Source organism: Athene cunicularia, assembly GCF_003259725.1.
Source record: "Athene cunicularia isolate RWA chromosome 1 unlocalized genomic scaffold, athCun1 chr1_part2, whole genome shotgun sequence".
Classification (NCBI taxonomy): domain Eukaryota; kingdom Metazoa; phylum Chordata; class Aves; order Strigiformes; family Strigidae; genus Athene; species Athene cunicularia.
In genome coordinates this window covers 16,143,135-16,155,341 of record NW_020799092.1, presented here as the reverse complement: position 1 = coordinate 16,155,341, position 12,207 = coordinate 16,143,135, and the positions used below count along the sequence as shown (strand labels likewise).

The 12,207-nt window shown below is 39.1% G+C and overlaps 1 protein-coding gene across 7 annotated transcripts in view; it reads left to right on the top strand.

Annotated features, from left to right (window-relative positions):
* The window catches only part of DGKI (diacylglycerol kinase iota), a 178,614-nt gene that overhangs the window by 94,289 nt on the left and 72,118 nt on the right, over window positions 1-12,207 (top strand). For all 7 annotated transcript variants that reach the window (XM_026867969.1, XM_026867972.1, XM_026867968.1 and 4 more), the window contains one exon: window positions 12,003-12,103. In XM_026867969.1, coding sequence (XP_026723770.1) covers window positions 12,003-12,103 — 101 coding nt within the window. The remainder of the gene's footprint in view (window positions 1-12,002; window positions 12,104-12,207) is intronic.

Below are 12,207 nucleotides of genomic sequence, written 5' to 3'. Positions count from 1 at the left end.
AACATTAAAAGAGAGCCAGTCTTGGGAGTCACTATATATAAAATACATGTTTCCCTAAGGTACATGAAAGAAGAATGGAGACAGCAATTTGTCATTGTGGATTCAAAATCTCCAGTAAGGGTATTTTTTTCTTCTTAAACGTTAACTAGAGTTGGCCAACCTTTGGAGACAATTTCATCCATTAAGATATTGGCTTTGGTGTTTTGCATTTCTGGACCTGCTTCCAAAGTCTGTTGCCTTGAAATTGTTTGATGCCTGTGTAACAAGTCCTGGGGCTCCTTGTCTTCCTTGTCTAGCCATGTGCCTAGCTTTTCATTGATCCTCCTCACTCATGTCTTTAGAAAGCTCCTGTGTGCCATGTAGTAGTGATTTTCTCCATTTGCATGTCTTCTGTTGCTCTTGGCTTCCTAGCGTAAACTTGGAGCTCTGCATGTCTTCATTCGACTTATGTGACACATTCCTTTTGTTTCTGTTTAAATGTTGTATGTCTTTCTCTTTCTTTCTTCTCTTCCACACTCTCTCTCTTCCCCCCCGCCCCGGCCTTTTTCCTTGTCTGTCCACACTGTGTTCTGCGTTTCTCCTGGCCACTCATTTCCTGCTGCCTTATAGTATCCATAAAGTGCAGTCTGCTGACCTGAGGAGAGTCTCAGCTCCCCCTGATTCCTTCACTGTGTGAGTATCTGGGTTTTTTCTACTTTCAAAATTCCATAGTTTTTTGCTGTTACCTTGTGTGTCATTCAACCAGGAGATGCGTCAATAATATTCAGTGTCAAATGGGAAGCAGGAGCTCAGGTGAGAGCATGGCAGGCACAGGGCAGTGGCCTCACGTGCGAAGGCACACCTCCACAGTGCCTGAGTAAGGTGAACAGGTCATGTCTGTTGGTGTTGGTGACCAGGTTCAGCCAAGAGTCCATCTTGCCAGACAAATCATAGCAACAGGCGGGTCTGAAGTTAAGTGCCAGGTACCATCCCTGGAAGCAGTTGAGATACAAACTTTTGGTCCTTTGGTTTTAGTCAAAAACATACTGTGAACAAACTCAGCCATAAGTCATATCTCCATATAGAGCTGATTTCTTAGCTATATCTCCAGATAGAGCTGATCAAAACAGGAAACTACTTCCCCAGAGGAGTGTCATGACATTGGGTGCAGCTGCATTGAAGATAGAAACCCCTCCACTCCTTGGCAATGTCTTGATAGTCAGCAACTCCACTGTACTAACTTGCTAGATAGTAGCTAAATTATTCAAGAGCCTAATGTCTTTTTGAAAATCTGACGAATTGGGACTTAAAAACACTTGTACCATTTTATATTGGTATCTTACAATTCATCCCATTTATGGAAGTGTACCATATTATGAAAACCTCTGTGTGTCCACAATTAAGAAAAAACAAAAAACCCAACCAAAACCAAACACCCCCAAAGTACCCCAACCAACCTACCCCCCACCTCCCAACCCAAACAAAAAAACCCCAGTTTAATATAACATGTCAACTCGGGCAGTATAGTTTGTCTTCAGAAATGCTTTTTCACTATTCAGTCAAAAAAGACATGTTTGGCTTTGTGTTGGCATGCCTTTTGTCCCTTTTGTCTTGCTTTGCTACTGTCAGAGTGAACATATTTTCAAACAGCTTAGGAGTATCAAAAAATTGAATTTGAAATACTTGTTGGAAAATAAAAAAATTCAGAGCTATAAATCCAGATATTCAGAGGAGAAACTTGATTCCAAGACTACTTAATCTATCATAGAAGAAAGTCAATGGTATATGCTAAAAGAAGACACACCAACACTTCTCTGTTCTGAAGACTGAGTACATGCAATAAATGGCCATAAATGTTCAGTAAACCAATTATTTGGGAAAACTGATTGAATAATTTTAAGAGCAAATGTCGGCTTTGCAGAAAAGGACCTGGGGGTCCTGTTGGACATCCAGTTGACCATAAGCCAGCAACATGGACTTGTAGCAAAGGAGGCTAATGGTATGCTGGGCTGCATTAGGAGTGTTTTTAGCAGATCAGAGGAGGTCATCCTTACACTCTACTAAACACTGATGAGGCTACACCTGGAGTACTGGGTCCAGTTCTAGGCTCCCCAGTAACAGTAAGACATGGATCTACTGGAAGGAATCCAGTGAAGGGCAATGAAGATGACTAAGGTGCGTGTCTCTTATGAGAAAAGGCTGAGAGAGCTTGGACTGTTTATCCTGGAGAAGAGAAGGCTTAGGTGGGATTTCATCAAAGTCTATCGGTATCTCAAGGAAGGGTATAAAGAAGACAGAGCCAGGCTCTTTTCAGTGGTGCCCAGTGACAGGACCAGAGGCAGTGGACACAAAATGAAACATGGGAAGTTCTCTCTGAACATCAGGAAAAATATTTTACTGTAAGGATGACTGAGCACTGGCACAGGTTGCCAAGAGTTGTTTTGGTATCTCCATCCTTAGAAATACTCAAAAGCTGCCTGGACATGGTCCTGGGCAGCCTGCTCAAAGTGACCCTGCTTGAGCAGGGGGTTGCACTAGATGACCTCCAGAAGTCTCTTCCAACTTCAGCCATCCCGTGATTCTGTGAAATTTCAGAAAGATGCAAGTTCCTCATTGTTATTTTGCAAACAAGGAAAGATTTCCAATTCAGTGTGCCTTATCCCTGGATCGTATTTGCTGTACTCTGCTGAGGTGCAGAAAATAATAAAACAAACTTGTCTCACTGATTCAGTATCTAAGCAAGTCTCTAGAAAATGTTGAGATAAGCCTTATTGCTTACACAGAACATTAAGCTGTGGGTCTGGGAGAATGGGTACTCTTTTCACATTGAGGGATATCCCTTGGAAGATGACCTCCAAATTTTGACAGAGTTCATTTGAATGTCCCATTTGATATCAGCTGTCAGGATAAGGCAGGAAGAGAGACACTCGTGAGCCTCAAACTAATTTGTAAGTCAAAGATGTTCTGTATCTTAAAATCTGTAAAAATAGATTAAACACCCTGCTGCACTGTGGCTGCCAATTAACGTGTCTGGCAAATTAAAATAAGAACCCATGAGATATTAGGGAAATTTGATTTGAATTATGATAGCTCTGAGATTCAAATGTTCCTTTTTTTTTGTTGAACAACATAGAAAGAGCCCGAGTTCCAGTTAGTAATGAACAGCAGGGCAGATTCTGCTGAGACCTGATGGATACACCCTGTCTTAGATGAATTTTAGGTTTTCTGTGGCAGGTTATGCATGGGAATTTGGGGCAGCCAGCATTATTAGTCACATACGGTCTTTGTTGCAAGGATAGTAGAACTGTAGTGTGATCTGTTTCAAACATTTATACAAGGCGCATAAGTAAATACAAGTGTTGTGTTTTTAATTGAGGCTCTTTTGAAAGGGAGGTAAAGACTTGTGTTTTCCAGCTGGATGTTCAGAGGTGAGAAGGATGCAAATGTGAGAGTGTATCTGTGTTGTGTGGTTGATGCAAAGGAGTTCTGAAAAAAAATTACCATTTGAAGAATAAAACATAATTGTCTTGTATGGCTTCTACCATCCTTTTACAGGTGGAATAAGCACTGTGGATATGGTGTGATTATTTTTTTTTATTACAAAATCTGCATAAATGAAAATACAGGTATCATTGGTAAATAGTACTCTATAAAAGAGTTTACAGAGTAATGATTGCAGCAGAGTAGGCATGTAAAACCTGTGTGAACTGCAAAGGATAATAGGAAATAATGTTTTGCTTTTAGAGATCTAAATGCCAAACAGAATCAACTTTCTCAGGTTGAGAGGGTGTTGTCTATAGGAGGAGAGACTAATAGACAACAGTGGGAAACAAGACATAAGGGAGAAAGTGTTAGTGAGCTATTCTCCAAATGCATAGTTAAGGATGAAAGTTCTTATATATTTGTTTTTCCTCCATTTTCTCCATTACATGAATTATAGAGAGTTGAATCTCATCTTTTTGTCACTTTTTCTTTTTTAGCATGTTTAGTGAGATCATTAGTATCGGAGAATCCACTGTGCTTGGAAGTGTAAAGTGGGAGTAAACTACAGCTAGCATGGGGAAGGAGAAGGAAAGCAAAGATCGATTCCACCTGGCACTTTGGCACAGGTTTAAGTGTATGTGTGGGTCAGCCTTTATACAGCAAAATGCCCAAGCACTTGTTGAAGCAAGTGCGAGGTAAGAAAGTGCAAAAAGGGTTTAGTGCAGTTGAGTTAACCTGGCTTATGTGGGATAACACATCAAATGGAAGGAGAAAAATTGTGGTGGAGCTTTTGTTTTTAGGAGTATTTTTTAGATAAAGAACTTTGCCTTAAAATAGCAGTGGACTTTTGTGAAGCACTGCAATTTGTCCATCAGAAAAGCCTGGATGATTCTGCTGTGTTGTGGCAGTTCTTATGTTTTAAGTAGATAAATGCTGTCAAAACCACACTTATTTTTAATGTATCATTTCCAGGCTCTGCCAATGTGATCTCAAAAGTAAAGTTGATTTATTTTTCTCATCTGTCTACTGTTTTCCTTTTTCCAATTGTTCTAAATACTGGAACATTTAATTAATTTTGCATGTTTATTTCTTCTCTAGGAGATAGGTAATTCATTAATCTGTCACTGTAAACGTGCCCCAGAGGAATGTGATTTTTTTTTTCCTAAAGTTTATTTTTTTGCAAGTTCTTTTTCTGTTTACTGAATCATACTAAAAATCTTTTTGTGTAGGCTGGTGTGGGTTGTATTCTGGAAGGGCTATCAGAAATTTGTTGGTGGGTTCTGTAGAGTTCTTGGACTATTTATTATTCTTTCCTTTCTCTCTGAAGACACAAAGCATAAGAAATGGTTCACAAGGTTCATAAATAATTGACAGAGGGATTAGGGCATGTATAATTTAAAAGTATGTCTTCCCAGTTGAATCAATCTGGTGGCATGGCAGAAGTGTTACCAGGTTGTTGTGCAGGAGTGCCAAGCTTGGGCAGGACCCAAGCTGTATATGCCTGTTTTCTTTCGTGGGTGACTGGAGGCAGGAACATGTTTCTTAGGAAAACCAGCTGTACTCCAAGTGAGTTGGCTAGAATCCTTTGCCAGTTGCTGGATGATTACTAGCGGTGAGAAGAGGAAGTCACAGCTTCACTGAGTGTGTTTTCCTGGTGAATGGAAGGTTCTGCTGACAGTCTCAGAATAGGTGTGTGTCTCTCCTGTGGGTTTGAACCACAAGTGATAGAATGAAAGTGATTTAAAAAAAAATAATCCCTTTCCATTTTTTTTTGGTCAAAGCTCTGTGTTTGTAGGTTTTGGTTGTTGTGTGTTTGGTTTTTTTTTTTTGGTTTGTTGAGGAGGGTGGTGGGTGTGAGGGTGATGGGTGGGTGTGGTGATGGTAACATTTCTAGAATCTGAAAAATGCTATAGTTCAGGCATAGGAGGGAAAAAAATGTACACCTTTTCTTTAGTAAGCAATTTCCATCAGGGAGGTGGGTGGTTTTAAAAATTACTTCACCTTATAACCAATTCTCGTAGCATGATATTGACTTTCTACAGCCTCTCCTTTTAGAAAGAGTGGTTCTGATTCTGATGTGTAACCTGGTATACCATGGGATGGACATTGTCTCACAGAAGAGTAGACAAAAATTAAATGAACTGTTTGTTAATGAATGTCTAAAAGTTTTAAGAATTTCCTGAAAGTATGCCCTTTTCTTTACAGTAGGAATTATTCAATATCTAGATGATCTGTATTATTGTGGAAAAGTCAAATGCTGTTTGTCTGATAGAAAGTAACACAATTTCCTTGTACTGTTCAGCCATTTTGCAGCTAAAAAAGGAAAGAAAATAATTTTCTATTACTGAAATTACATATTTTTTTGATGTGAGTGAAGTAATTTTGAGAGGAACTCATAACATCTCTGTAGAATCTTTCATAGGTTGTTCCAACTAAATAATGTGCATAGCTTTGTCTACAAGGCTTATTTGGATTCTTATTTATCAATACCTGGAATGTGCACTTCTGGTCCATAGTCAGAAGTTCACCAGATAAAATTCAATAGGATAAACTAGCCTATCTATGCTTCTGACTTGAGAAGATTGATATTTAGGTTTGTGTTTAAATGAAACCATTATAGCTAATCAACATGAATGAACAGAATGTTTCAGTTGACTCGAAACTGTATTTATGATCCCATGTGTCAAATGACTTTTAGGATGTAATTCTGTGGATAGGTGTGTTTGGGGAATGAGGTTCTTAATTAGATTCTTTGAGAGGTAATGGAATGCATTCATCTATACTTTACTTTTCATTGACTATGTAATACACTATTTCGAAGAATAATAGGTGTAAGAAATTTAAATATTTTTAGGTTAAATTGCAGTGCAGTAATCTCCCCAAACTTATTTATAAATTGTTTGCTGCTCTATCTAGAAAGCTTTTCTTTCTCTTCTTACGGCTGAGCAAGTTGTTTTATACAGTGTTTAGAAACATCCTTTTCTATTAATACTGTACTAACGTTTGCTTTCAGCCACATTGATCACCCTATTATTAGCTTTTACATGGATATGCTAATGTACTTAATCTTTGAGGTTTCTGAATACTCTGAGTTTGTGTGAACAAGATAAATTGGATTATGTATTATGGATTATTATACAGTATCTGTGAAGACTACAGAAATATTGATAGTGGAAGTGTTTTCTCAGCTGCATTATAGAGCTCTGTATGAAGCTCTGTGTGTGAATGAGTTAATTACTTAGAAGATGAGGACAGTGTCTTTTGGTGTCCGTTGACAGTCTGACAGCACAAGGAATGAATATTCACATAGCAAATTTCAGGGGCAAAGCTATATTGAATAGGTAATAAAATTGAGACATATTATCACGTTAGCCAACAACTGTATTCTGACAGAACAGAGTATTTGCATGCACAAAACCATTGAACTTTGGTCACTGAATAATTCTTTTTTTTGTATGTATATACACTTTTTAATAGGTTTGTATATATACATATTCATTTAAATGGATTTTTATTATGAATATATTACCTGTGACTGGGCTCAGCCAAGTATATGAAATCTCTACCCTGTAGAAAGGCCCTCTTAGCATTTCTATTTCTGATAATAGTTTGTTTTCTATAGAAAGCTGCTCTTTCCAAGGTTACATTTTTATGACTAAGAGAACTAAACTTTTCAAATAGACAAAAAAACAAGTTCTGCTTCTCCTCTCCAGTTGTATATTTTAGCACACACAGCATGCTTATATAGCAGTAGTTTTCATAAAAAGGAACAGGAGGGAGAAATAGGAGAACAGGAAATTCTGACACTTGCTAGCTAATTGCTTGCCCACACTTGACCTGAAAAGGAATTATTTCTCCTCAGGTGATACATCATGTTTAAGATGGTGCACTTGTTTTTTCCACAGAAGCACATGGTGCACTGATGTACCAAGAAATCATACTTTTTACAAAAGCATTGGAAGTATCCTCTTAGATATTTTCTAGTTAAGAGGTGTTTTAGGAGCATGTGTGTGTGGTTTCTGGAGCAACAAAAATATTTTGGACTTGCTATTGATTTTAGATCTTTCCCTCCTCCAGTTCCAAGCAAATAAAAAGGACTTGCTCACTTCTCCTTTACAGGTGAAAGGACTAATCTGACTCAAGAAGGCGATGCTGCAGATGCAGTAGGCTGCCACTGGCTTCAAACCGGGAAATAATATTTGTAAAGAGAATATGTGCTTTTTCTTTCTTACATGGCCTTAGGTAGTAAGTCAACATAGCTACAGAAGTCAGTGTTGTCCTTCTCCCCTCTTGGCATCCAAACACTTATCTTGTCCTCACAGAGAGGTTGTAGGGAGATAGCTGGCAATTAACAGATCATTGGCAGATGTTGACATGAGGCTTAACATCCCCTCCTTCTACATTTTGCAGATTTTCTTGAGCACTGAATATAGGGTCAACATGGCCATCCCTCCACCTTGGCATAAAGGCTCCAAAGATACACTTGGAGAAGTTGTTCTGTTTCCCTGCTTTTCTTTCCTCTCCCTCTTTCATAAAATATCCAGATTATCCATTGCAATGATGTCTTTGAAATCGTAGAATAATAGAATAGTTTGGGTTGGAAGGGACTTAAAAGATCATTTAGTTCCAACCCTCCTGCCATGCACAGTGACACTTTCCACTAGACCAGCTTGCCCAAAGCCCCATCCAACCTGGCCTTGAACACTTCTAGGGAGGGGACATCTACAGCTGCTCTGGGCAGCCTGTTCCAGTGCCTCACCACCCTCACAGGGAAGAATTTCTTCATTAGATCTAATCTGAATCTGCCAGCACAAAAAAAGCACTGTACTATTATTGAAAACCTAACTTTTACCCTAAAGAAGGTAGCCTTGGGGAGGAATTGGTGGATGGCATTGGGAATAAGGGATTGGATATTAGGCTGAAGGAGTCCTGTTGAATTCTTGCCTCTGTCAAAGGTTAGATGTGCGAACTTGGTTACACTGCTTCTTCTCTTTTTTATTCTCTCTCCTTTCTCTCTTATCTAAACCAGGTACCACAGAAATAATTATCATTTCTGAAAATTCAGACATGATAGTTATGTGTAAGTACTGAACAAAAAGCTTGAAATAGCAACTTTTAAAATCACTTCTGGTTCAATGATGATTGTTCTGGATCAGACAAAAAAATGTCATTAACCATTTATTTTTTAGTGATCCCAGGCTCGCTGGAATTGTTTCACCTCAACATTGGAAGTGGAAACAGTTGCATGACTGAGACAAGATCACAGGGAGACGTGGAAGCTGGGGAGAGGGTTACATGCTCTGTCCTCAGTATTTCCCGCAATAAAACACAGCTTGTTTCCAGTTGCATGTATCGGGCACATTCCTGTCCTGCCATGCACTAAGGAATATGAGAAGGGTCACTGTATGGAAGGAGAGGAAGTGAAATTTTGAGTGGGAAGTATTAAAAACCTCATAGCTGTAAAGTCTGCACAGACAGTGCAGAGCTACAAAAGTACATAAGCAAATTCATCTCTTATAGTGAATGACACCAAGTTACTGGGGAAGCCAGACTGATGGGGTGCAATGGGTGCTTGAAAGACAAGTATCACTCACATATCTACTGTGGAAGACCTAAAAGGGCAAATCAAGGAGAAAAAGGAGTCTGTGATCTAGGAGTTAAAATTATATTTTATCTTGGGAAGATTCAAAGTTCTTGTACTAAAAAGTTTTCCCTCAGTATGAAGAGCAACACTCTGGATACCACAGCACAAGGTCACAGAGTGAAAGGGAGGGTCTGAGCATCACACATGGATGAGCTCTGTAGCAAGGAAAAAATGGAAAAGAACAAGTAGGGGGAGGCTATGGTGTGGTTCTGGTTTAGAGAGCTGGACAGAGTAATTCCTGCACAGGAGTATCAGCTTTTGGTCAAGTGGTTGTTTTGAACTGGGGATTGGAAAGCACCCTTTTAAGAGTTCTGGTTTGGGTTTCTCAAAGGCTTTGGCACAACAGTACAGAGTTTTGGTTCTGGTTTCAGGAGAAGCAACAGTTTGAGAAAGGTTTTTGGCTTGGGTTTACACTGGGCTTAATTCAGTGCATGGCAAGGATGGCTGTCTTTGTAGTATGGTTGAATGTTACAACAAAAATAAGTAGCTGAATTCTCCTGTCTCCCCATCCCTTTTCCTCCTAGCTCAGTTCAAAGAAGTAGAGGCAATTCACAAGCAGTTCCTCCCTGACACCTACCGACAATCCTCAGGTTGTGAACTGATCAGCTGGAATACTAAAGTACCTTCATCATAATGTGTGTGGGGGGCAGAATATCAAGGAAGAAGCAACAGAATTTCTTCCTGTATTGTACCAGTGCATTAAAGACTTCACCTTTCAGAGCTGTCAGTCTGTCATTTTCATGAACCCTATTACATGCAATGAATTATTTTTTTGCTTGCCTCAGACAAAACTGTGCTGTTAAATTCCTGGTTTTTTTTGACTTAAACATTTTCCTTTTTTGGCTAAAAATAAAATCTCCTATGACTTTCATTTTTTAAACTTGCATTTTATAGAATCTGGAAAGGAATATAGTACCTCAGACTATATTGATTTCTCAGCCAGTAACGTGACATTTCAACTTGTTTTAGAAAGAAAAGAAAGTAAAAAGTGTCAGACTTCGTGCAGTTATGGTTTTGTTCCACCTATGCAACATTCCCCTCCATTTGCAGGCACTCCTCTTCTGTGGATTGCTGAGCCAGCTGTAGAGCCTGCAGGTGGAGGGTGCTGTTCAGCGGGATGATGTAATGGCACCTGAGTTCGAAGGCTGCTTCCTGAAGCTGTACTGGAAGTTACCATCCCTGGTGTCTGTTATCAAACCGCACAGGCTTAGCTTAAATGTGGGCAGTTTGCTGATATCTTTGGACACTTTGATACAATAGTCCCTGTCAGTTAGCACAGGGAAAACATTGGGTAGCCTATATTCTTCTGAGTATGTCAGTCTTCCTGCCACCGTTAAGCATTTATGATTTCTTCTAAGTTATTCTGCATATATCATAAGTTTATTTCCATCACTAATAGGGAAACTCCTGTTCAGAATGTGAAGTTCTTCAGTGTTGCTCCTTCTAGTCTGTTGTCTTACACTTCAGTTTTGGAGGTACCCTCAATTCATTATCCTTTATAATTTTTTAGGCAAAGAGTACTTGTGCCAATGGAGCTTTTTATAACTGGGATTTGATTTTTGATTATTATTTTCATCTGTACAGATGTGACAGAGTTATTTATACCAACAGAGAGAAAGCATGCAATAAGCTAACACTGAAATAATCGCTAATTGCAGTCCCAGTGACTCTACCAAGAGATGGCCGTAAACCATGTGTTTTGTTAGCTCTGCAGTATTTTCTAGACAAAAAGAAAATTGCTCGCTCGTTTAAAAAGAAAAAAAAAAAATACATTTTTTTATTACATTACACTTATAAATGTGTCTTGTTGTGCACTAGGAGTGTAAATGCTGTAGGCCAAATATTTTAAAATTGAGACAAAAAAAGAAGCAAACCTGTATTTTTTATGACACTGTGTTTTAACTGTCAAAAGGCAGTGTGTGTATTAGGCAGTAGTACCACTGGCAGAGTTCTGTTACTAGATTAAACCAGAAAAAATAGATGGTCTTTTGGTGGAAGCACAGAATGAAGAATCTAATTTCAACTGACTCAGGGGCTAGTTCCTATAGGACAGACATTTGCTATAGGCATTATAATACACGTTATCTTTAAAAGTGGAAGATGCAAATGTGGCCAAGTTAATTTACATAGTATTCAGATAAACTTGCTAAATCAAATAATAGTTTACAGTAAGTTGGAAGCCAGCAAGAAATCGAAGCAAAGCTTCTCAGGACAACTTCCTGTCAATATTTAGACACATTTATAGATAGGGACCCACTGAGTGTTTCAAAATTATATAGACAGTTGAGGTGTCTAAATGTGGCTGAAATCTGTAGCAGTGAGGTTCCTGTACTGCTGCTTGCCTGTGAAAGTCCTCCTGGGTTCTGTGTATTGGACTCGCTACTAAGGAAATCCAGCTCTTAGCCACATTTCTGTTGCCTGTTTCCCAGAAGAGAGATGCTAAGTGAGGATCCTCCAGGAATGAGGGAGAATGCTCTCATGGGCAGGGGAATGATTGTCCTGAGAGAATTCCCAAGAAAGTATCTGTCTTGAATCACAGCTTGGCAGATCTACTGGCTGTGGCTGGGCGCTAGGGATATACAGAAAGGCAAACTGTAGAGGGAAGGGGTAGCTGTATAGACATTAGGGAATTCAGAAAAACCTGTTCAATTCCAGACCACAGAGTCAGCAAATGACATTCTTCATCTTGCTTATTATTTAAGCTGTAATGTGTATCGTTGTGTGGTGGGTAGCTGTGATTTTAAATACAGCGATGGTCCTGAGATGAGTTGGCCTAATTTTGTAGAGGCTTGCTTTTTTCCTTCTTTCAGAGAAGATTAAAATCACTTCATATTCTATTTTCATTTTGCTCTTTCATGGAAAACTTTGTCTAAGAAGCTTTCTTCTTTTCTTGCAGTCCTCATTCCATCCCAGATCGCCTGCGTATCAGAGTGAACAGGATTAATTTACAAGAATACGAGGGGCTACATTACGACAAGGAAAAACTCCGGGAAGCTTGTAAGTTGGAAGAAGCCAGGTTGTAGCTGCTTTTGGTAAAACATTCTGTATAAATCCTACGTAAATCTTACGTACACACACACACCCCCACACCCCCCCCCCCC